The sequence below is a fragment of the Ranitomeya variabilis genome, chromosome 4 (assembly GCF_051348905.1).
Source record: "Ranitomeya variabilis isolate aRanVar5 chromosome 4, aRanVar5.hap1, whole genome shotgun sequence".
NCBI classification, from domain to species: Eukaryota; Metazoa; Chordata; class Amphibia; order Anura; family Dendrobatidae; genus Ranitomeya; species Ranitomeya variabilis.
Genome location: NC_135235.1, coordinates 232,083,623 through 232,110,705, shown reverse-complemented (window position 1 = coordinate 232,110,705; position 27,083 = coordinate 232,083,623). Strand labels below are relative to the sequence as shown.

The 27,083-nt window shown below is 40.7% G+C and overlaps 1 protein-coding gene across 1 annotated transcript; it reads left to right on the top strand.

Annotated features, from left to right (window-relative positions):
• Window positions 1–28: 28 nt before the first annotated feature.
• On the top strand, window positions 29–27,083 carry LOC143767807 (IgGFc-binding protein-like). Its single transcript, XM_077256328.1, has 29 exons — window positions 29–35; window positions 184–383; window positions 482–623; window positions 895–1,223; window positions 1,343–1,913; window positions 2,048–2,646; window positions 3,954–4,512; window positions 4,650–5,230; window positions 5,442–6,009; window positions 6,164–6,363; window positions 7,653–7,794; window positions 8,663–8,991; window positions 10,024–10,594; window positions 10,697–11,289; window positions 14,110–14,674; window positions 14,813–15,387; window positions 15,512–16,082; window positions 16,493–16,692; window positions 16,802–16,943; window positions 17,130–17,458; window positions 17,785–18,355; window positions 19,582–20,180; window positions 21,348–21,921; window positions 22,024–22,604; window positions 22,710–23,280; window positions 23,905–24,104; window positions 24,445–24,813; window positions 25,189–25,478; window positions 26,060–27,083. The coding sequence occupies exons 1-29, from the start codon at window positions 29–31 to the stop codon at window positions 26,067–26,069; spliced, it is 11,538 nt and encodes a 3,845-aa protein (XP_077112443.1). The 3' UTR covers window positions 26,070–27,083.

The window sequence follows — 27,083 nt, the reverse complement described above, 5'->3', positions numbered from 1 at the left end:
CAGCTAATACCAATGCCCTTATCCTGCCATGGTGGGTAAGTCAAGGACCAACACGTTCCACGATGACTAATGAAACTTTTGGACTTTATAAGGAGTGAGCATGACATCAGTCACAAAATGCTTCTCTTTTCCTAATATACAACTTCACCTTCACTTCTATATGTCTAATTGTTTTTTCCGCAGCTGTAAAATGTGGCCCTCACAGTCACTACGTAATCTGTGCCGATATGTGCTCCACCACCTGTGCTTCCATCTACGACACATTTGAGTGTTCAGACCTCTGTGATGAAGGCTGCGAGTGTGATGAGGGCTACGTATTTGATGGGCAAAACTGCATACCCTTAGACCAATGTGGATGCTTTAACAATGGTCGTTACTATCAGGTATGGATTGCACTTAAGGCTGAAAAGCTTTAAAGTTGGCAATTTTGCAGATCTGGGGTGGAAACAAATGTTAAAAATGTCTAAATTTGTTTCCAAAGGCTAATGAAATCGAGCTGAATGATGACTGCAGCGTGGAATGTACCTGCAACCCAATTTCAGGACTAAACTGTAAAAACACAACCTGTGCAGAAGGGGAAAAATGCCAAATTCTGAACGGTGTGACGTCTTGCATCAACCTTGGTGAGTCTTTATTGCAAGGAATAGACTTGGTCATCGGAAGATGACACATGGTTTAGAGTCCACCTGTTGGTTGCCCAATTGCTTATTAAGATTTTGTTTGACAATATGACCAAGCTACTTACAGAAAGAATAAATCCATCTCCCCAATATGATCTTTGGGTCCAACAGTAAAAAGTTGAGCTTTAACATCCTGGTTCACCAGATGGTGTATTCATTTTGAGGACATTATTTCTACCTTACAAAAGATGCTTTTTTATTTGTTGCATTTCAGATCCTTGCAAATCCAAGACATGTCGTGCAAAAGAGGAGTGCCAACTCCAAGATGGCCTTCCTCACTGCAAACCAGCTTACACAGGCACCTGCTGGGCTTGGGGAGATCCTCATTTTGGTACTTTTGATGGCCATAACTATGACTTCCAAGGCACCTGCAGCTACATTCTCTCTGAGTACGTTGGTGATGATTCCACATTGGAAGCATTCCAGGTGGCCATAAAAAATGATAACAGAGGTAGTCAAGCTGTCTCATATGTGAAGAGGACAGAAGTTAAAGTCTACGACACCAAAATTTCAGTTCAAGTTGGAGAATTTCCAAAAATTAGAGTAAGTGTGACATATTTTCAAGTAGTGGCAAAGTGGTCAGTTCTGGCTGTAAATATCACATAATTTTTTTTAACTATACCAGGTTAAGTAACTTTAATTTTATCTATGTCTTTCTAAAGGTCAATGGTGAATTAACTAATCTGCCAACCATTTTAGCCGATGGGAAGCTGAAAGTGACTCGTAGCGGACTGACAGCCACCATTGAAGCATATTTTGGTCTGGTAGTTACTTATGATTGGAACTGGCACTGCACAATAACCCTTCCAAGTAGCTACTACAACGCTGTGTCTGGTCTCTGTGGGAACTTTAACCAAGATCGAAATGATGATCAAAAATCTCCCGATGGAACCCTAGTCAACTCCATTGTAGATTGGGGTTCTTCATGGAAAGTTTATGATCAAGATCCGTTCTGCTTTGACTCTTGTCCAGGCCAATGTCCAACCTGTGATGAAGCAAAGAAGCGGCAGTACGTCAACGACAATAGCTGTGGGCTCATTATGAAAGAAGATGGACCATTTCAAGGATGCTTTTCTAAAGTGAATCCCGACAAGTTCTTTGATGCTTGCCTCTTTGATGTTTGTATGGTTGATGGGGCTCATAACATTCTTTGCCAGTCTCTCGAGACTTATGCAAGTGCTTGCCTCAGCCAAGGAGTCAAGCTTCTTGACTGGCGAACATCTTCCAATTGCCGTGAGTTCAAAATAAATGGTTTACCCAATGATACTGATGTTGTTAGAAATATAAATTAGATTCTATTGAAATTTACAACTTATATTTAAAAAAAAAACAATTTAAAAAATGTTTCTTTCTTTTATCAATTACAGACAAGACATGCGAAGATCAGAACAGCCATTATAATGCTTGTGGCAATGCTTGTCCAGCTAGCTGCTTTGATAGAAATGCCCCAACAAAATGCACAAAGCCCTGTGTAGAAACATGTGAATGCAAAGAAGGCATGGTCCTCAGTGGTGACCAATGTGTGGCCATCTCCAGCTGCGGATGTCAATACAACGGACGGTATTATGACCCCGACCAGTCCTGGTACAATGAGAAATGCAGTGTTCAGTGTAAATGTGATTCAGTTATTGGAATTGTGGTTTGTGAAGAAACAAAATGCAAAGAAAGTGAGAGTTGCACCATTAGCAATGGGGTAAGAGGCTGCTATCCCAGTAGGTACACCATGTGCATAGCCTCAGGTGATCCACATTATACCACGTTTGATAAGAGGAAAATAGACTTTATGGGCACGTGTATCTACCAGCTGGTAGGTGTAACATCACAGGACCCATCCCTGCCCAATTTCACGGTCAAGGTTCAAAATGACCACCGTGGTAACAAGGCCGTGTCCTTCACCAAAGATGTGATATTGGAGGTCAACAACATAACAATAACTATGAGTAAAGACCATCCGAAAAAGATCAAGGTAAGAAGACTTTGTCAGAAGACATATCATATAGCATACAAATCAGAAACTACTGATAATGGATCAAAATGGTGACTGATCGACCCTATTGACATTGATTCTAATGGGGCTGGTTGGGGTTTTATTAAGGCTTCTAAGGTCTTGTTGGCAAGTATAGTATAGCTGAGCTCTGCTTCTTTTCAAAAGTGGTGGAAACCTTGGTGAAACCCTTAAGGAGCCTAATCATCGTGTTGACTAGCAATTATAGTAGATAAATAGTAGATAATGAAAATAATTAGACGTAAGACCTCATAAACTTGGCAGTAAAAGGGATCAATTGAGATCTTCACTATAGCCATAGTCTAACCTCAAATAAAGTCAGTAATGAACTCTTCAGTGATCAACTTGTAATGGTTACAATGGTCCAAGTAGCACCCAATGGAGGAGGCAAGAATATAGAAGTAAAAGTCCAAGCCAAGTCTTCATAGAACCAAGTAAAATTAAGTTAATGCTTAATATAGTTCCGATGATCAACCCATAACACAATCTCACACGGGAAGTCCTCCTTTCCTTGACTTGAAGTAGACACATTATAATATAGTAAAATAAGTGTTGATCTTTCTGAACCTCCATTTCTATTTGAGGCTACATTGAAATCTCGAAACTTCCACGGATTAAGCGCAGAAACTCTTTTCACAGAAAGAAAAACTGGATTCATGATACTCTTACAAAAATTTGAGGATAAAAATTGATCAAAACGTAAATGATGGTACACCATGTTTCGGTTGATCCTTGATTCAACTTCTTTCAAGACATGAATCGAAGCGAGTTCCTTTTGCTGATGTAGCCTGAAATAGAAGAGGAGGTTCAGAAACATCAATAACCAGTAGAAAACCTTTTTGATACTGCACTAAGGAGCGTGATACTGGGTGTGATACCAAAGTATCTACATCACTTGGAGGAAAATAGAACTTCACACCAGAGCTTGTGGTTTCATCTGGTCAATATTAAGAGGTTCAATATTACCTTTAGTCTGAGAAAACTTTGCATGGATTCTAGTTTATTGGTTCTTGGCCGCAATGTTTTATTTCAAGATTCCTGGGTGTTTAAAATAACTATGTTGATGGTGTTGTATCTCAGTGTTCCTACATAAAAATTAATCCATAAGAAAAAATTCTGGTGAATTTAATCAGACACAATATTATCAAAGATTTCTCCTAGAAGCATTAGATCTAGGGAAAAACATGGTGCCTCACAGAGGTACCATATGACAGCACATCAAGTGCCTACCTATCCATAATACAGAACCTAATCTCATCTTTCTACAGGTCAATGGTGTCATTGTGGACCTTCCCTACCATTCTTTAATGCTCATAGCCTTCATCTCGGGGAATGACATTGTCATCAAGACAAAATTTGAACTGCTTTTGACCTTTGATGGATGGAGCTATGTACGAGTTATACTACCAATCACCTACAAGGGGGCTGTCGATGGTTTATGTGGAAACAACAATGGAGACCCGAGTGATGACTTCAACACACAAGATGGAGAGATAGCCAAGAGTCCAGAAGAATTTGGAAAACAATGGAAAGTGGGAGATGTAGAAGGATGTGAAAAAGTATGTTCCAATTGCCCCAAATGCACCGAGGTAGAGAGGGAACCTTACAAGAGTGACCAGTATTGTGGACTTCTCACCAAAGCAGATGGACCCTTCAGTCAATGCCATCAGTCTATCGACCCAACTTCTTACTTTGATGACTGCCTATTCGATGCATGTGCTTACAAGGGTCTTCAGTCCGTTGTCTGTGACAACATTGCATCTTATGTTTCTGAGTGTCAAAGAAATGGTTCAATGGTCAAAGAATGGAGGACGCCAACTTTCTGTGGTAAGTCTGTCTTTCATAGTGGATAAACAACAATATAGTATCCATGAATTTAACTTAAAAATCACTAAGCCCCATAGAACGTCTGTCTTCCTGAATGGATTTGCTGTATTTATATGAGTCCACTTTTTCATTTACAGAACTCATCTGCCCTCCGAATAGTCATTACAACCTTCTCGGAGATGGATGTCCCGTCACCTGTTTGGGTTTTATATCTCCACCGAGCTGTGATAAGTCATTCACTGAAGGTTGCTACTGTGATGATGGCTTCGTGCTGAGTGGAGATGACTGTGTGCCTATTGCAGAGTGCGGCTGCGCCTATGAAAATATCTATTATAAGACTGGACAAGAATTCTTCACCGATGATCTCTGCCAGAAGAAATGTACATGTGGGAACAACGGCATCACCACCTGCCGGGACCATAGCTGTGGTGCCAATGAAGCATGCAAAGTGGTGGATGGTGTCCTGGGCTGTCACGCTACAGAGCGAGGCCAATGTATAGCATGGGGAGATCCTCACTATATCACCTTCGATAATGTCTACTATGACATGCAGGGCATCTGTAGCTACACTTTTCTCAAAATTGATACCAAACTAGTCTCATATTCAGTGATAGTGGAAAATGAGCCATATGGAAATGTTGCCGTTACCAAATCTGTCACTGTGACCATAGAAGACTACGTCATACACCTGGAGAGAGGAAAAGCCTGGACCATTGAGGTACGTTAGTTAGCTGGGAAATATTTGAGATGTTACATATAATTATGTAATAAAAAGAGCCGAGAAAAAAAAAGAATAAAATACAATTAATGCTTAATATTTCCCCATAAATCAATATATGAATCTTTTCAGCTCTTTCTGCTCTATTAATTGATATCGAGAGAGAGAGACTGATTGGAGTCGATGAGAGATTTTTATTTTTATTTTATAGTTAAACAAAGAAAGATACAACCTTCCATTAGATTCCCGAAAACACCAATTCTGGATCAACGAAGAAGGAAATAATGTAATTATTCACACTAAATATGGCATCACTCTGCTGTATGACCGTCAGTACTATGTTTCTGCCTGGGTTCCCAGCTCCTATGCCGGACTCACTCAAGGCCTCTGTGGAAATTTCAACAAAGACAGGAATGATGACTTCCGTCTTCCAAACGGAACCGTTGCTGACCTGGCGGCATTTGCAGAGTCCTGGGCAGTGGGTGGAGAGAGGTCGGGCTGTAGTGGGTGTTCAGGCGACCATTGTTTCACCTGTGATGAAGTGACAACTACTGAGGCTAAGTCACCTACCAAATGTGGCGTGATCACCGATCCACAAGGTCCTTTTAAGGACTGTCACACCCTGATGCCTCCAGAAATGTATGCCAAGAGTTGTGTGTTTGACCTTTGCGCCAGTGGGGATAGAGCGGACACCCTGTGCGCCAGCCTACAAACCTACGCATCCTTGTGCCAAGACAGAGGCGTGAAAATAGGATCCTGGAGGGACGTTGCCGGCTGCCGTAAGTCTCTTACAGTCTTCATGGATATTGTCATTGGTTTATGTAGGATGTCAGCAAAATAATGTCCTAGGAAGAAAGGTTCTCCAAAAGATACAGTTCTCAAGGCGTTACATGCTCACTAATCCATAACTTGTCTTTCTGGGATTCTTTGCAGCGCTTCCTTGTCGGACTAATAGTCACTACTCGCTGTGCACGCAGACCTGCCGCTTCACCTGTCACAGTCTCCGGGCTCCGAGCTCCTGCAGTGAAAACTGCTTTGAGGGTTGCGAGTGCGATGATGGATATATGTTCGATGGGGAGAACTGTGTGACAGTGGAAAGTTGTGGGTGTCACTTCAATGGACGGTATCTAAAAGTAAGAAAAATTGTGTCGCACTTTTTGGAAGTTTTATACTTAATATTTTAATACCTAACATAATAAAATGTGATAGTCACTGCCGTATCTAAAGTCCGATTTTCCCCGGCGTGAAATTAGGACCTGGGCCCTCTCTTGCATGTTGATCAGATGCATTGGCCCATGTAGCATTGTATATCCTATTGCAGCAATGTTACTCACTTAGGAGCAAAATTAGTATTACAGGAACTGCTTCTGTTTAAATTCCGGTTGGTTTATTTCAGTCCTCATAAACCACATCATGGGAAGGTCAAATACAGCCCTTGTCCGGCACAAAGTAAAACATAAAATAACAAGTCCATACAATAGAGCTGGTTAGTCCATCTGGCTTAGAGTCCAGTTTCATAGTCCTTTAGCAAAGGCACTCAATCCAGGAGGTCTGCATACCTCCATACACAAAGCCATGTGTCAGATAAACAGGTCATATCTTACAATGTGAATCACACCCAGGGGTGGAGATATGGTGAGCAGCCGTTCCGCTCTAACTGTTCAGCTGCACACAAATAAAGCTGGCCCTAACATGGCCGATTAACCCCTCTTAGTACTATGTGTACTAGAGCATTACTCCAGGTTTATATCACTGAGGATATGCACCTCTGTGATACAGATCACCTATCCGCTTTGTGTTCAGGGGCCACCTTACACTATAAAGACATACATATCCCCTCAAGTGATAATGTCACCCATTCTGTGCACCCTCCTGTAATAATGTCCCTCATTCTGAGTCCACTCCTGTTAGTTATAATGTCCCTCATTCTGAGCCCCTTTCAGTAACAATGGTACCATCCTGTGCTCCTTCCCGTCATAGTGTCCTCTGTCATAGCTCCTTCCTGTAATTATATACCCCGTCCTTGGTCCCTTCCTGTGATAATATCCCCCATCCTGGACCCCTTCCTGGTACAGTGTCCCCCAATCTGAGCCCCTACCTAGTATAATGTCCCTTAGCTATGGGTGGCACATGATGTCATTGCCATACGCTGCCTGTGACGGTCACTCCAACGTCAGTTACCAGCCTCTGATTTGCCGGTGAAATCAGAGGGTCTCTGCACTGCAATATACTTCAGCTGAATGTGTATCCTTGGACGCACATCCAGTTGAAATAGGCACTGACATTGTCAGACCCCACTACCGCATTGTGCCAGTCGCAGATGCACCATCTGCGACTATGATCGTTACATCCCTAATGATAGTTTTACATATAAGATAGATAGAACATTCTCTTCATACAAATAATGTTTTTCTTTTTTTAGGGTAATGAGAGTGTAGTAAGTGACGACTGCAGTAAGGAATGTTCTTGCATCCCTGGAGTTGGAGTGCGATGCCATTCTATGAGCTGCTCCGATGATGAAAGTTGTGATATTCTCGATGGTGTTAGGACCTGTGTTAAGAAAGGTGAGTTTGTTGAGATAACAGTATTAATATTTTTTCTAGAAAACATGAGACATTCCAGGGACATAAGGAATTAATTAGATCAATGTCATGCTGCTGCAATGCAGGTAGGTGCAGGTTTCACAAGATGGCAGTAGAGAGGAACCTAAACAGAGATGACCTGCAGTGCAGCAGTGAGGCTACCACAGGTGGCAGCAGAATAGTCAAACAAGCCGGGTCAAATCCTAGACTGTAGCGCAGTACCAAAGGAATAAGCAAATTCACAGTCAGAGACAAGCCAGGGGGTCAGTAACGGTCAGGAGCGGATAAGCCAAAACACAAAGGACAGAAACAGGTCAGGATACAAGCCAAGTCAAAAGCAGGGAGTCTTCACACTAAAGGGAAACACTGAGTCAAGACGGGAATAAGGGAAAACAGACACAGGTTCAGACAGCAAACGCAGCAGGACCAAGCAGAGCAATCAGAGTCAGCTTACAGCAGCCCTAGGCAAAAACTATAACTGACATGACCTGCAGGAAGCAGCAGCGATAAATAGCCAACCTGAGCCCAGACAGAGGCTGTGAGAAAGGTTAACTGTTGACATGACAAGACCTGGAAAAAGGGAAAACAGGGCTCAAAACCTGGACTGGATCATGACAAGCAAATTTGATGAAACTCACACATTTACAAGACTTTTGACTCATCTCTCCTATTATCTTCCAAGAAACACCTCTTTTATGCACAAATGGCACCTTCTGGCTTTTGCAGCAGCTTTTCTTTTCTTGGTCCTTTATTCTCTCCTACATTTTATGTAGTTCACTTTAGATACCGTAGTTTTATATAAAAAGTTATCAACCTTTATGCACCTCATCTGTTTCATGAAAACTTTTAGATCCATGCATGGAGAAAAAGTGTAATTTGAAGGAGACCTGCCAAGTCCAAGATGGGAAGGCGGTATGCGTCCCGAATTACACAGGCCTGTGTTGGGCATGGGGAGATCCTCATTTCCACACCTTGGATGGAAAAGACTTCAGCTTCCAAGGCACGTGCAGCTACATCCTCTCACAATATACTGGGACCGATTCCAGCCTGGAACCATTCCAGATCATCATAAAGAACGATAACCGGGGAACCCAAGATGCCTCGTATGTCCGGAAGATGGAGTTTACCATGTATGCCACTAAAATCAGCGTTGAAGTTGGAGAATTCCCCAACATACAAGTAAGTTGTAAAAATGTGAAAACAGAATACAGAAACCTGAAATTACTCATTTCTTAAAGTTGTACGTCAACTACCTCTGTAACTGCCACAGGAGAGAGAGGGGAAGCTCTCTACCTCTGTAACTGCCATAGGAGAGAGGGGAAGCTCTCTACCTCTGTAACTGCCATAGGAGAGAGAGGGGAAGCTCTCTACCTCTGTAACTGCCATAGGAGAGAGAGGCGAAGCTCTCTAACCTCTGTAACTGCCATAGGAGAGAGGGGAAGATTGCTACCTCTGTAACTGCCATAGGAGAGAGGGGAATCTTTGTACCTCTGTACCTGTCATAGGATAGAGAGGGGAAGCTCTCTACCTCTGTAACTGCCATAGGATAGAAGGGAAGCTCTCTACCTCGGTAACTGTCATAGGATAGAGGTGGGGAAGATCGCTACCACTGTAACTGCCATAGGAGAGAGAGGGGAAGATCGCTAGCTCTGTAACTGCCATAAGAGAGGGGGAAGCTCTCTACCTCTGTAACTGTCATAGGAGAGAGAGGGTAAGCTCTGTACCTCTGTAACTGCCATAGTATACACTGTGTTTATCGAAAGGAAAGTTCACCATTATCACAGATGGGGACTCTTTACTGTAAGAGCAGTGTTACTTTGTAACTGTCTGGTACAGGATGTGTTGATGGAATCATTGAACAAACATTAGTAGGGCTTGGATGCTCCTCTTAAAAAAAAAAGTACTGAATGTAATTAATACTAGATTTATGGAGGTGGGACTTGATCAAGGGATTTAATATAGAATCAGGAAGGAATTTTTGTCCAAAAATTGGGCAATGGGACCTCCTCATTGAGAGCTTTGCCTTCTTTAAGATCAACATGGTCTTAATGTAGGCTAGAACTAATGGACATGTGTCTTTTTTTTCAACCTTGTCAAGTAAGTATTAATTCACAATCCAGATGCACCTACTTCCCGCTTAACAACTAAGACTCACAAAAAGCGGCAATTATTTTATGAAATGTGTATGAGATGTTAACATCTTTCATGCAGGTTAATGGTGAGATAACAAATTTGCCCGCAAGTCTGGCTGAAGGGAAAATCAGAGTAAGTCGCAGTGGACTGACGGCAACAGTAGAGACTAAATCTGGCGTGACCGCTACTTTTGATTGGAACTGGCACGCTAAAGTATCCATACCCAGTAGCTACTACAATGTTGTGTCTGGTCTTTGTGGAAACTTCAACCAAGATCGGAATGATGATCATCAATCCCCCAATGGAACCCTGGTGAACTCCATTGTAGACTGGGCAGCTTCATGGAAAGTTTACGATCGAGATCCATTCTGCTTTGACTCTTGTCCAGGCCAATGTCCAACATGTGAAGAAAGCAAAAGGAAACTTTATGGAAGAGATGATAACTGTGGCATCATGTTGAAAAAAGATGGACCTTTCCGAGACTGTATCTCCATAATCAATCCTGATAAGTTCTTTGATGGCTGTCTCTATGATGTCTGTACCAATGGTGGAGCTAGAGTTATTCTTTGTCAAGCTCTGGAGTCATATGCAAGTACATGCATGAGTCAAGGAATAATGATCGATGACTGGAGAACGTCCTCTAATTGCCGTAAGTTCTACTTAAAGTGAATTTCATGGTTCACGTTTCAATTTTCAGATGTTGCTCATTTTTATCCCATATTGATTTTACCATTTGTTTTGTTCTTTCTAGCAAAAATATGTGAAGATCCAAACAGTCACTACAATGCCTGTGGAAATGCTTGTCCGGCAAGTTGCGCGGACAAAGGTGCTCCTACAAAATGCACAAAACCATGCGTAGAAACATGTGAATGCAATACGGACATGGTCCTCAGTGGTGACAATTGTGTTCTGACCACAAGCTGCGGATGTCAACATAATGGAAGATATTATGATCCTCACCAGACTTGGTACAATGAAAACTGCAATGTGCAATGTAAATGTGATCCAGATCTGGCCCAGGTGGTCTGTAAGTCGATAAGATGCAAAGATAGTGAGACTTGCAGCATTGTCAATGGGATACGAGGCTGCTATCCTAAGGATTCTTCCATCTGCATAGCCTCTGGTGATCCTCATTATACCACATTTGATAAAAAGAAAGTAGACTTTATGGGCACTTGTATCTACCAACTGGTAGGTGTAACTGTCCCATCGTTGACCCAGTTCTCGATCAAGGTTAAGAACGAGCACCGTGGTAACAAAGCCGTGTCCTTCACCAAAGATGTCATAATGGAGATCAACAACACAACAATTACCATGAGTAAAGACTACCCCAGAAGGATGAAGGTAAAACATATAATTTTTATTGAAATTATAAGTAAAAAAGATGAAATCCCATTCAAAAATCAAAAAACAAGTATGGCCCAAAAGGGTTATCCTATGCAGTGTTAGGGGTCAAGTTCCTGCCTCTGCACAGGGGGAATCTCGATCCATCTCCGCTGTGGTCTCCCATTCTTCTCCTGTCGCAGTGGAGCCTGCTCAGCGGAGGCATCGGTCCCAGCATCATGCTCAGTCTGACACTGTGCGAATGGTTACTGCTGTCCTTCCAGCTTCTGCCATTGTGGCCAGAACTGGTCAGCAGCGAGCAGACGTCTTTGGGACTAAGTCCTACTTTTCCTCTTCTGAGCATGCCCAGGGTAAGATCTCGTCTCACCAAAAAAACTAATACCATAAAAATAATTTTTATTAAACTGCTTTTTTTAAAAATATAACCAATGACCTAAAAACAAACCACACCAAGCAATAATTAATCAACTATACTAGACAACACTCGCAGGTGGTGATGGGTATCCCTGTTACACCCTAATAATCCCTATCTGTACCCTACCTGTCTGCGGAGGTTGGCACCCTCTTGGACGCAATGTGGCGCCCCCGCTCCTCGGCGGCTTGCCCTTATCTCCCTAGCAAATCCCTTGTATATACACCAATAGGGGATTCACGAAAAATGCCACTACACAGGGATACAGCACACAATGACTTTTCTTGATTATAACCAAAAAAAGGGGAGTAGGACAGCAATATACAAAACCAACCAAAAAAGTGCAGTGAATAAAACCAATCTGATATTCTGGGAGCATAAATATAGATATAAGGATATCTTGCCTACCTGGTCCCTAGAGTAATCCCTGCCTGTCAGCGGAGGTTGGCACCCTCTTGGACGCAAAATGGCGCCCCCGCTCCTCGGCGGCTCTCCCTCGTGTCCCTAAAAGTCTCCTGGGTTATAGATAATAAAAAATATACACCAGAAACTGGGCACTCATTAAGCCATCAATCTTCTACATTCAAAGTTAGAGACAACTCTCAGGGATCTCCAGCTCAAAAGTATGAAAACACAGTGAAAAAGGATATTTAAGGCTGCATAAAAAACCACACTCATCAATACGTCACTGAAGTCCCAATTATATAGTATGCCCAGTGACTTTAACACTGAGTTTAAACCATTTGCAGCCCTACCCTGAAACCAATTGAAAATAGCATGCTTATTTCCAGTGTTATCTAAGCATGCTTTTTGTATTCCATTTCAGTATAATAAGTATGGGGTACTTTAATATATTCAGTAATAATACCATTTATCCTCTATATTCCTTCTCCAAAGGCATCATAACTCATCTGTTATTAATTTTTGTATACAAAAAGTTTTATTTCGGATGTCATAAAGCGTCTTCAATGCCCCAACAACTACATCATACCCATTCCTATTAGTGGTTCAGGGTTTAATATATGTATATGCAGTACAAGCACCTATTGCATCGTGCCCTGGACACAAAGTCCGCACCTATTGCACTGTGCCCCAAACAGTTACTCAAAAACCAGCAAGACAATTTATGCCAATCATTGTTGGTCCACTTTATCTATATGCAGGTTTCACCTTCAGGTTTTTAACAGATGTATATACAAGAAAAAACACCTATTGCACTGGCCCCAGAAAAATCAGTAGCCGACACAATGAAAATATCAATTCATGTCAGTCTAACTTATCTGTACTCAGGCTTCGCCTCAACGCGTTTCCCTCCCATGATAGAGTTCTTCAGGAGGCTTGTGGGAATGTCTGTGTCTCTCTGACATCAGGATCAGATATGGCTCCTGGTTGTAGGTGTCAAGATCTCTCATTGGAGATCAAGGGTCACATGCTCAGGTACTGCAGCAAATCCTATTGGTCCTCTAGGAAGGTCCTGAAGGTGTTCAACGTCTGTGGCAGTCTCTCATTGTTCCTTCTAGGAAGGTCCTGTACTTGCTGCAGCTATAAGAGGTGCGCATGACCGCACGGCCATGCGCTACTGTCAATTTATGTACGAGCTCAGCGCCAGTGTGGTCAGTTTGTGTGTGTATTCAGGGACCCGGCTGAAATAAGCCCCTAGAATGCTGGCACCTCCGGTGAGGAGTTTGGTGTGTGTGTATTCAGGGACCCGGCTGAAATAAGCCCCTAGAATGCTGGCACCTCCGGTGAGGAGTTTGGTGTGTGTGTATTCAGGGACCCGGCTGAAATAAGCCCCTAGAATGCTGGCACCTCCGGCGAGGAGCTGCGTGTTTGCATTTGACTGCATGACAACCATCTGCTCTACTAAGTAGCTGTGTTCCTCTGTGAGCCAAACAGGGCACAGCTTTATCCTTGCTAACAGACTCTGTGAAGTAACGGAGTCTGTTTATATTACTAAATTGTACCGCCATATCTAGCTGCAGGTGCTTTCCTGCACGGTGGATCCCGGGTTGCGAACGCACCAACTTCTTCTAATAAATATATATATTCGGTGCGTTCCGCCAACCCAGCATGTAGTTCTTGACAGGACCCTTTTTTACGGAAAAGAACCATTGGTTATGATCTTCCAGTAGGCTTATTTTATCCATGAATTGATTAAATAGGAAGCCATCACTATTTTTGACTAGTTATTGGGAAAGACCAATCCTGCTAACTATGAAACATAGAGCTGAAGTTCCAATCATTTGGATAGTTTGGTTCTATTTGTGGGTCAAGCATAATTAGTGCCATGGGATGGGTCTAAAAACCGGAGTTTCAAATGGACTTGTTTAGGATGTTATTTAATATGGTGATGGGAATGGATATGTTATTAGTCTCACGTATGTAACCTTTTAACTTATTTTCAATAGGTCAATGGACGTTTTGTAGCATTACCCTTCAGTTTTAAGTCCAAGAACCTTGTGGCCTTCATATCTGGAAAACATACAGTAGTCAAGGCTAATATTGGCCTGACCTTAAGTTTTGATGGTTGGAGCTATGCTACTGTAAGGCTGCCAAACACTTACAAAGGAGCTGTCAATGGTTTATGTGGAAACAACAATGGAGACCCTGAAGATGATTTCATCCTACGAGAAGGAGGAAGAGCCAGAAATCCAGAAGAATTTGGAAAGCACTGGAAAGTGGAAGAAGTGCAAGGATGTGAAGATGTTTGTGTAGATTGCCCCAAGTGTAATGAGGCTGATAAAAAAGTTTACAAGAATGACCAATATTGTGGACTTCTCATCAAACCCAATGGACCCTTCAGTCAATGCCATGAGTATATCGATCCAAGTTCTTTCTTTGATGACTGCGTATTTGATGCGTGTGCTTACAAGGGTCTTCAGTCCGTTGTCTGTGACAACTTTGCATCTTATGTTTCTGAATGTCAGAGAAATGGTTCAATGATCAAGGAATGGAGGACACCAACTTTCTGCCGTAAGTTGTCTTTCATAATGGATACCCAACTAAGATAACACTCTTGAAAAAGAAGTTTGGGTGTAAATTGTCTAAAAAACAGTGTATGTTCCAGAATACATTTGCTGTATTTATATGAGTCTACTTTTTCATTTACAGAACTTAACTGCCCTCCGAATAGTCATTACAACCTTCTCGGAGATGGATGTCCCGTCACCTGTTTTGGTCTTACATCTCCACCGACCTGTGATAAGTCCTTCACTGAAGGTTGTTACTGTGATGATGGCTTTATACTGAGTGGAGATGACTGTGTGCCTATTGCAGAGTGCGGCTGCACCTATGAAAATGTCTATTATACCTTGGGTCAAGAATTCTTCACCGATGATCTCTGCAAGAAGAAATGTACATGTAGGAACAACGGCATCACCACCTGCCAGGACCATAGATGTGGCGCTAATGAAATGTGCAAAGTGGTGGATGGTGTCCTGGGCTGTCATGCTAAAGAGCTGGGTCAGTGTATAGCATGGGGAGATCCTCACTATATCACCCTCGATAATGTCTACTATGACATGCAGGGCATCTGTAGCTACACTCTTGTCAGGGTGAAAAAAGTCAAGTTTGAGGTGACAGTGGAAAATGAGCCATATGGAAACGTTGCTGTTACCAAATCTGTCACAGTGACCATAAGAAGCCATATAATACACCTCGGGAGAGGAGGAACCTGGACCATTGAGGTTGGTACAACCATTACACTGTTATCATCACCAACTTGTGATCATCTTTGTCTATATGACTATGTGAAGTCATGTTTTTTTAAAAAAATGTATGATACATTTTTGTTTTCTCTTTAATTTTTAGGTCAATGGAGAGCGGTATAATGTCCCTTGTAAATCACAACAACGAGAATACTGGATAACCCAAGAAGGAAATAATGTAATTTTACAGACCATCCATGGTTTTAAGGTACTATTCGACCATCAGTACTTTGTTGCAGTCTGGGTACCCAGCTCATATGCCGGACATACCGAAGGCCTGTGTGGCAACTACAATAAGAACTCGGGCGATGATTTCCGTCTTCCAAATGGCACCATTGTCACTGACTTTGCCTTATTTACTGAGTCCTGGACAGTTGCTAGACATGGATCGTACTGCAGCGGATGTTCTGGTAGTCAATGTCCAACCTGTAGTGAAGTTGCAACCACGGAAGCTAATTCTCCCACCAAATGTGGAATTATTGCAGACCCTCAAGGTCCATTTAAGGACTGCCATGCCCTGGTGCCTCCAGAAAGATATGGAAAGAGTTGTGTATTCGATGTTTGTGCCGGACGTGGTGGTCAGGAGGCCCTATGTGCCAATTTACAAACCTACACAGCATTGTGCCAAGAAAAAGGAGCCAGAGTTCAACCTTGGAGAGAAATTGCCGGCTGCTGTAAGTCATGCATAATATTAATTTTCCAAAATTAGACTTGACGTTAGTTCTTAATATTTTCCTGGAGTGACCGAAAAGCTTATCCCTATAACTAATTATCACCCTTGATACATACATACACATTCCTAGTCTTTTCCATAGATCTGGCATATCGAAATACTTTTATGTAAAGGTTGAGAGTCCAAAGTTGAACTTTACTAAGTGTTGTGATGCAGGACGTAAGTTGCATATTCCAACTTTTCGCCATTTTTGCCTTTAGATCTTTGATCTGTGGTCTGCAAGCTGATTTAATGATCTTCAGTGTGTGAAGAGAAGATCGATAAATGGACAAATGTTTCTTATGTTCCTCTGGCCTTTTATATCATATGACCACAACTTCTCCAGTCACGTATTATGCCTTCTCCTTTCAGCCTTTACATGTCAAGCCAACAGTCACTACTCTCAATGTACCCAGACATGTGGCGTCACTTGCTATGGCCTCCTAGCTCCAACTACTTGCACCGACAGATGTTTTGAGGGATGTGAGTGTGACCCTGGATATGTATTTGATGGGAAGAACTGTGTGACAATAGACCATTGCGGATGTTTGCATAATGGAAGGTATCTGAAGGTGAGAAATGAATCTAGATGGCATACGGGCATATGACTTGTGAACCGGAAGGACAGAATTAGAAATAAAATATTTTGTGTATTTTAAAATATGTTTTACTACTTTTTAGACAAATGAAAGTGTGAAAAATGAGGACTGCAGTCAAGAATGCACTTGTGATCCTAAGTTGGGGCTTACTTGTCATAATTGGACTTGTGCCGCAGATGAGAAATGTCAACTTTTGGATGGTGTGAGGTCTTGTGTCAGTACAGGTAAGTGCAGTGAGGTCCTAAGGACTATATAACCGATGACTTGACATGTGATGGATTTTTAGATGTTCTGGGGAAGGACAATTGGCACAACGAGATGATCAGCTTCAAATGTTTATACTTAAGATAAATGGTGATACAGAACCAAAGAATGTAACCTTCGCCCTCCACATTTTTGTGTATTTCCAGATCCTTGCAAGTTTAAGACTTGTCGTTTGAAGGAGACCTGCAAAGTTCAAGATGACAAAGCGGTGTGTGTCCCAAATTACAATGGCTTGTGTTGGGCATGGGGTGATCCTCATTTCCGCACATTCGATGAGAAAGACTTCAGCTTCCAAGGCACCTGCAGCTATGTACTTGCTAAATACTCTGGGGAAGATCCCACCCTGGAACCATTCCAGGTCATCATAAAGAATGAAAACAGAGGAAGCCAAGCTGCTTCGTTTGTCAGGAGGATGGAAACTACTATTTATAACACCAAAATCAGTGTTCAAGTTGGAGAATTCCCCAAAATCCGAGTAAGATTTTAAAAATATTTACTTCTCAATGAGTACAAAATTTCAGAAGTATTGCAATGAATTGTGTTTTTGGTTATAGTCTACTGTGATAAAATACAAAATAGTCTTCCTATTTCATCCCGATTAATGGTCAGGATCCTGTAACGACTATCTGCACAGTGTTGGTTAAGATGGTAGGTGTGGAAAATTAGTGGATAGGACAACCTCTTTAAGGAATAACTCCAGGTAGAATCTGGATAATGGAAACTGTGACCCCCATAATGATCACATCTCAATATCGAATATTAGGTGGTCAATGCTCACTGAACTTTTACTTCTTCACGCAGATTGATGATGAAATGACAAACTTGCCTGTGAGTCTAGCCAATGGAAAACTGAATGTCCATCGCAGTGGATTGACGGCTATTATTGAGGCTGAATCTGGATTGACCGCAACTTTCGACTGGAATTGGCATGCAACTGTAGGAATTCCCAGCAGTTACCATAATGCTGTGTCTGGTCTCTGTGGAAATTTCAATCTAGATCCAAATGATGACCAAATGTCCCCCAATGGAACCCTGGTCAACTCTACCGAAGAATTTGGATCTTCATGGAAAGTCTATGATCGCGATCCATTTTGCTTTGACTCTTGTACAGGCTATTGTCCAACCTGTGATGAAAACAAAAAGGAACTCTATGGAGGAAATGATTATTGTGGCGTCCTATTCAAAAAAGATGGACCTTTCCGAGATTGTATCCCCAAAGTCAGTCCAATTAAGTTCTTTGATGCTTGTCTTTTTGATGTCTGTATTAATGATGGAGCTAGAAATATTCTGTGTCAAACCCTGGAAACATATGCAAGTACTTGTCTGAACCAAGCAATTAAGATCTTTGACTGGAGAACACCTTCAAGCTGTCGTAAGTACTTGTTTATTCTTTGTGGTCTTCCATAATGATCCTAGAGTCAGAATTGTCTTTCCAATGTGACCACTTTCCAGTTGAAAGTTTAATATATTTTAATATTTTTCTTAATAATTAAAACGTATGCTTTTGTGTCCACCAAAGTAAAAGAACTTCTGAAATATTCTAAGATTAATGGAACTCAAACTATGTGTTAAAACTTCTTATTTTCTGCAACTTTGCTGCATAGAGACAGACGGACAGTGGTGGTAGAATCTCCTGATTATCATTTAAAGGTGGTGTCAGCAGAGTAGTCTCTGTTTTACTAGTGGTCAGGGTCAAAGAGTCATCTCATTATTATTGGAAAAAAAGTCAATAGAGTCATCTTATTATTATTCTAGGGCCGAGTAAGAAGAGTACATTTAGAGGATGGGGTCAAAAGGATCATCTCATTATAATTAAATGATTTGGACCGCTAATTCTTCTCATTTGATGTTGGGGTCAGCAGAATCATCTGAATATCTTTTGAGGACAAGGTCAGCAGAGTCATTTCACTATCATTAGAGTATGGGGTCAGTTTAGTCACTTTATTATCATCATCAGGGTCACCAGAGTCATCTCATTAGCATTAGAGGGCAGGGCCAGCAGAGGCATCTCATTAGAGGACAGAGTCAGCAGAGTCATTTCTCTATCATTAGAGGGAAGGGTCAGCAGAGTCATCTCATTCTCATTAGTGGGCAGGGTCAGCAGTCATATCATTCTCATTAAAGGGATGGGTCAGCAGAGGCATCTCATTCTCATTAGAAGAAAGAGTTAGCAGAGTCATCTCTTTATCATGACACGATAGAGTCAGCAGAGTCATCTCATTGGAGGCCAGAGTCAGCAGAGTAATTTCTCTATCATTAGAGGGCAGGGTCAGCAGAGTCATCTCATTCTCAATAGAAGATAGAGTCATTAGTCTTCTCATTATCATTTTATAAAACCTTTGGGAATTTTTACATAATTAAAAGTAACATTTTACAACATAAACAAAATATGACAAATTAAAGCTCAATGTTTTATCAAGTACAGGATTTGGAGCAGGATGGGCAGTGGTTTTCTCATTGATGCTTTTTGTATCTCTGTGTCATGTGCTGCCTTCCCAGGTCAGACACCAAACAAAGAACAGTTTTTCCTGGATTGCTCTTTGATTTTCTCTGCAGGATTGCATTTCCATTAATGAAACTTTCCTTAATGTGTTTCAGCTAAGTTGTGCGAGGATAAGAACAGCCATTATAATGCCTGTGGCAATGCTTGTCCTGCCAGTTGTTCGGACAGAAATGCTCCAGCAATATGCACAAAGCCCTGTGTGGAAACATGTGAATGCAATGAACACATGGTCCTCAGTGGGAATAATTGTGTTCCTGTCTCCAGCTGTGGATGTCAATACAATGGCCGATATTACAAACCTAAAGAGACCTGGTCCAATGAGAAATGCAGCGTCATCTGCAATTGTGACCCGATCCTTGGAATGGTGAATTGTCAAGACACCAGTTGTAAAGACAGTGAGACTTGTATGGTGGTCCATGGGAAACGTGGCTGCTATCCAACAGAGTATTCCACTTGCGTGGCTTCCGGGGATCCCCACTATAAGACTTTTGATGGCACAAGATTTCCATACATGGGAAGCTGTATTTACCAACTTGTAAAGGTGACATCCAATGATTCATCACTGGTCCAATTCGAAATTGTTGTAGAGAACGATCACCGAAGTAACAAAGCCGTGTCCTTCACCAAGGAGGTAACACTGAACATCTACAACACAACGATAACCATGAGCAAAGACCACCCGCAACAGATAAAGGTACGGAGAAACATATATAATCATAGAGATTTACACACATGAGATGAAAAGATAGAAAGCTAGATAGATAGATAATAGACATAATAGATGGATTATAGATAGATAGATAGATAGATAGATAGATAGATAGATAGATAGATAGATAATAGACATATAATAGATGGATAATAGATAGATAATAGATGGATAATAGATAGATAATAGATGGATAATAGATAGATAATAGATAGATAGATAGATAGATAGATAGATAGATAGATAGATAGATAGATAGATAATAGACATATAATAGATGGATAATAGATAATAGATAGATGATAGATAGATAATAGATAGATAATAGATAATAGATAGATGATAGATAGATAATAGATGGATAGATAATAGATAGACAGATAGATAATAGATAGAGAGAAAATATATAATAGCTAGATAATAGATAGATAGATGATAGATAATAGATAGATAAATAGATGGATAGATAGAGATAGATAGATAGATAGATAGATAGATAGATAGATAGATAGATAGATAGATGTCCAAAAAATCAGAGGCAGCACACCATTATGGATAAAGTTTTGAAGGTGTTCAAGTTTTAATAGCCCATCATGGCGATATTTCAGCTCATAAAGAGCCTTTCTCAAGGCTTGAATAAGGTTTGGTACATGCCTGAGGGGCTTTGCACCCTATATTTGTTTTTCTGTGCTGCTCCTATTTTTTGCAATTGGTTAGATAGATAGATAGATAGATAGATAGATAGATAGATAGATAGATAGATAGATAGATAATACATAGCTAGATATTTTATAAATATGAAAAGCAAGATAGAGAAATTGAGTAAGACAGAAAAAATGTATAAGAGAAAGAAAGAATGAGAAGGAAAGAAAGAGAATGAAGAGAAAGAAGAAGCACAGAAGCAAGGAAGGAAAAAGGAAAAAAGATAGAAAAGAAAGAAAAAGAAAGAGAAATAGAGAAGAAAAAAAGAAAGAGTGAAAGTAGGTAAGAGAATGAAATTAGGTAAGAGAGAAAGAGAGTAGAGAGAAAATGTAAGGAAAAGAGGACAAAGGGGAAAAAAAGAAAGAGAAAGACAGGAAGAAAGAACGATACAATAGATAAGATGTGTAATATTTTTTAACGATTGATATAATTACCTTATTTTTGCCTTAGGTTAATGGACGCCTCACAAACTTACCGTACTATCACTACAATGAGTTGACGCTACAGATAACCAGCTACAGTTCTGGATCTTCCGTTACTGTAAAAACTGCCTTTGACCTCACTATCGTGTATGATGGCTGGAATTACCTACGTGTGGTTTTGCCCAGCACCTACAAAGGAGCTGTCAATGGTTTGTGCGGTAACAACAATGCTGACCCCTCTGATGATTTTACAACTGATGATGGCAGACTAATGAAAAGTCCAGTAGAGTTTGGAGGCCACTGGAAGGTTGGAGATGTGAATGGATGTGCAGGAGAATGCCCTGATTGCCCCACATGCAAAGAGGCTGACAAAGAAGTCTACAAGAGTGACCGATATTGTGGACTTCTCATCAAACCCGATGGACCGTTCAGTCATTGCCATGAGTCTACCGATCCAACTCCATTCTTTCAGGACTGTGTATTTGATGCTTGTGCTTACAAGGGACACCAGTCTGTTGTCTGTGCCAGTATTTCTAATTATGTGTCTGAATGTCAAAGAAATGGTTCTCTCGTCAAGGAATGGAGGATTGCATCATTCTGCAGTGAGTTTTACTATACTTTATATTTATCTCAAAACTTAGTTGTGTTTAATCGATACAAATGTGCATAACTTAATGGATTCTATTATCATTTTATTGCTATAGCGTGGAATTGCCCAAGTAACAGTCATTACGAGCTCTCTGGTAATGGATGTCCTTCCTCCTGTTATGGACTTACATCTCCTTTAGTCTGTGAAAAATCTCCTACAGAAGGGTGCTACTGTGACAATGGCTACATCCGCAGTGGACAAGACTGTGTGCTAGTCACAGAATGTGGCTGTGTTTTTGAAAATACATATTATAAGTTGGGTCAAGAATTCTTCATCGATGATCTGTGCCAGAAGAAATGTACATGTGAGAGCCATGGGACCACCACCTGCCAGGACCACAGCTGTGATGCCAATGAAGAATGTAAAACTAAGGATGGTATTCTAGGCTGTCAGGCTAAAGAGAATGGTCAATGTATAGCATGGGGAGATCCTCACTATATTACCTTTGATAAGGTCTACTATGACATGCAGGGCACCTGCCGCTACACCCTTGTCAGAGTTAATTACAGTCAAGGCATCTTTGAGGTGACAGTGGAAAATGAACCATATGGTAATGTGGCCGTCACCAAATCAGTCAGAGTAACTATTGGAAACCACGTCATACACCTGGAGAGAGGAAGAACCTGGATCATTGAGGTAGGTTGTAACTTCTACAGTCTCAAAGAAGATTTGTAGCCCAAGAACAATGAGTTCTCCATCCTGGTCATATAAGTCTCATACTGTGTTTGTTTTCAATCTTAGATCAACAGAGAACACTATCACATCCCATTCAAGTCTCAAAATCAGGACTACTGGATAAACAAAGAAGGAAATAATGTGATTGTACAGACCAAAAATGACTTTACAGTTCTATACGACCAGCAATACTTTGTTTCAGTCACTGTACCCAACTCATATGCCGGACAAACTGAAGGCCTGTGTGGCAACTACAATAAGGACTTGGGCGATGACTTCCGTCTACGTAATGGAGATGTTGTCACTGACTTGTCCTTATTTACTGAGTCTTGGACAGTGGCTAGAGATGGATCGACCTGTAGAGGATGTTCTGGAAGTCAATGTCCAACGTGTAGTGAAGCTGGAACCTCTGAAGCTGATTCTACCACCAAATGTGGAATGATTGCAGACCCTCAAGGTCCGTTTAAAGACTGCCATGCCTTGGTACCTCCAGAGAGATATGCCGAGAGTTGTGTATTTGATACATGTGCTGGCCGTGCTGATCAGGAATCTCTGTGTGCTAGTCTACAAGCCTACACAGCCTTATGCCAAGAAAAAGGAGCTAAAATTCATCCTTGGAGAGAAGTTGCCGGCTGCTGTAAGTCAAGTTCATTTTCTATATTATGATATTTAGCTTCGAGCAAGTGCTGCTATTGCTGTATTTGGCAATATCCGGCAAACTCATAGGCAATGAAAGGAGTGGTGGTGTGTATGGTTGATTACCTCTCCATTAAGAGGGAGCCCTGTTCTTAGGATCAGAGTGATTGTCTGCAATCATCGAAAAATTACTTATTCTATGGATAGGTGTTAACTTAGCACGGCTTTAACTGCCCGAATTGGTCCGGTTGGACTTTTGTTACTGATTCCATGAGGTTTGTCCATCAGAGTAACACTACATGCAGAAATATTCTGTCTGTAGAAATCACTAACGTAATAGAACTGACGGACCCCATTATTGGTCAACGCGACCCTTCAGGCGCTAGTTTCCTCCATCGTACACAGCAGTCATGGTTCCCATTATTGGATGTTGTACATGGAAATGAAGTATGAGCAGAACCTATCCTACACCATAACTATATACCTTGTAATTTACATCACAGGCAACCAATTCTTTATAATATATGAGATCGGATCTCCTACAGAACATGATCTCAGTGCAAGGAGCAGCGTTTTCTCAGTCCATTATAGCAGTGGTAAAATTGTCTTCTTCCTCCCCCGACAGCTCTTTCTTGTCCCGTCAACAGTCACTATGAAACATGTACCCGGACCTGTGATTTCACCTGTTACAGTCTCTTGGGTCCAAGCACTTGTAGTGAACGATGCTATGAAGGTTGTCAATGTGACTCCGGATATGTGTTTGACGGAGACAAATGTGTTACAGCGGACAAATGCGGATGCGCCCATAATGGAAGATATTTGAAGGTAAGTAGCCCATTTCCCAACTACTCTAAGATAAAGAAGGCTGATGAGGCTTAACCAGCCCTTGGTTATATCATACCATTATAGTAAACATGATGGGTCCAATACAAATTATATTTTTTTTACAGTACCATGCTTGACCACACGGAGTGCACTTTCATTCAGGCATAATTATCAGTCTGTAGCTCCATCATACTGTCCAATTTACAGAATTGTTAAAAATTATATTTTGGGGATTTTAGAGTTAATTATCACATTTAGTTTTGTTAATTTTAAGTGCTTTTGAAAAGAAAAAAACTATAAAATTCACACTAATATTAAAATTATTATCATTATGTTTCAGGAAGGTGAATCTGTGTTTACAGAAGATTGTGGGAAGAAGTGCACCTGCCAGAAAGGAGTTTTGTCCTGTGCTTTCTCCGGTTGTGCAACTTCCTTCTGCCAGCCAAGAGAAGGGGTGCGAAGTTGCCAGCTTCAAGGAACTCAATGTACCCTGAGAACAGATCGTAAATTCATTACTTTTGATGGCATTTCTGGACAGTTTCCAACCGATGGAGCGTACGTGATGTCGTCGTCTTGCAGCGAAGATGAAAAAGACCATTTCATGGTGGTGGTCGAGATTAAGAAGTGCAGCAGATCGAAAGTAGGAAGAGCTCTGCAAATTTTTACATCCCAAGGGCTCATATCTGTGAACGAGCAGCAGGACATCTGGGTGAGATTTTTGAGGATATCTTCTGAATGTTGAGATTCTCAATATTTTTCCAATTTTTCTTTTGAATTTAGATATAGTTAAGGAGGTGCTGCACATTTTGCTTATAAAGTCCTTTGCTAGTGGCAATGTCCACCAGCAGCATTTGCATTTTGTGGATGAACCTGCATTGTTCTCTCTCTTCTTCTATTTCCTGCATATATCTGTGTATAGTATATGTATAGGATCAATAATTTCTAATGTTGAAAGTATACCGTCCATGTACATGAGCTATAGTTATCATGAGCAGAAGGATTATTGGAGAGTAATCAACTTTTTACCACTAGTTTTGCATTTTATTTTGTGTCTCATTTTTTTCTTTACTCCATTTTATCATAGTTGAATGGTTGGGAGCTTCAAGCCCCAAGAGATCTTGGAAATGGTTCTGTGAAGATCCAGAAATCCCAATCTGGAACAACTGTAGAGCTGCTCGACCAGATAACTGTGACATTTAGCACTACTGGTGAAATACAGATAATTCCTAAGGATCAGATGTCCCAAAGGTTATGTGGACCTTGTGGAAACTTCAACAGAGAGGCCGACGATGATCTCCTTCTAAAGACGGGTGAAGTGTCAGCGGACATCTCCTTTACAGTCCGCTCTTGGATTGCGAGACACTTGAGTCCATGGTGAGATTGACAGCATTTTTTTATTGTAAAAAGTAATACTTATGATAAAACCTAAAGGTTTTGTCTCAAGTTCCTATCTTCAGGAGCATATAGCTCCTCAGCTTCCTGGTTTGCTGCTTGTCGGGGGGCGGTGTGCTCATGAAGATTGACAATTCAGGCCGGCAGCATGACTCAGCTCCGCAGCCTGAACTTTGCACGTAAAACGACACAATGGGATGGATGTGGTACTACTGATTAGAGTGAACTTATGCGGAAAACGGTTGCCAAATCCGAATGTGTCATATTCATGCCGAATTTATGTTTGGTGATCGTTTTCGAACATAGCTAATCTCTACTTGTATGAGCAAATATGTTCGGAAAACGATCGGAAAACACAAGTTCGGCACGATTTAGGGCACATTCTGATTCGGCGACCGTTGTCCAAATAAGTTCGCTCATCTTTAAACCTGATATAGATTTTGTACTTTAAATTATACCTTGAGAAGGAAATAGTAAAATAAATAATAGTACAACTTTCATGCATTTTTCATTTCAGTTTCCGCTATTCAAAAACTCAACATTTTTTTCTTTTTCATTTTTAGCTTAGCGTGACGAGTTTCATCTCAGTTTCTCCCGAAGCAAAAGTAACCTGACTTCTCTTCATATGACACTACAACAAGAATTGTTTTTTACTATTCCAAAAATTTTCATCCAGCGAATACGTATAAAGTAAATGTCCCATGGTCAAAATATGAAAGAAAAATCAAATATAGAATGCAATGGCCAATACATCCCTTCATTTACACCACTTTTTTCAATGACTGCCACTCAATTAATGACTTTTTGATTTGTGACAAATTCATCAATTTACGCCTTTCTTCAAGTTAACTTTTTGAGTTTAGTTTCCTGATTTTTACGTCAGTGTGGCTTTCCCAGCTATTTTTGAAAGTTAACTATTTAAAAAAGTTTTAAAATTTGGTGCTACTCTACTCCATTCCATCCTCAGAGTGATTTTAAGTACATGTCAGTTATTTTGTCGCATTTTTGTGCAACATTTTGTGAAACATGCTAAAAAGTTGGAAAACCAGTTAAAGACAGAAAAAAAAGACAATTTTAGGCTTTATGCAAAATTCATGAATCTTGACCGCCATTTTGAGAATTTGGCACAAAAACGTCAGCAAAAAACAGCATACGCCAAAAAAAAAAGTGATTGAACAAAACACAAATGATGAATCAAGCTCATAGTCTGTAAAATCATTCAAAGGCTCACCTCTGTATTTGCAAATAAAGAGTGAGGAACGCCGAATCCTTGAATACTTGCATGAAATTTTGTTGAGCTTTTTAATTTTGGATACAAATACTCAGATATTCCCATTAGTATATAAACAATAACAAACATTTGTGCTGATAACGGTGTGGTTATAGATTTTTAGAAAATTACAACTGATATCAAAAGTTCAAAGCATCAAAAATATCTGAGAATTTTTGTTATTCACCAATAAATGTTTTAAAAAATCAAGTTGTAAAATTTGTGAATTTGTACGGTCTGCTTCTTGTATGGCAGCTCAAAAAATGGAATATTATGGAGATTTTTAACCTAAAATGCCAGAATTGTATTTGTAGCAA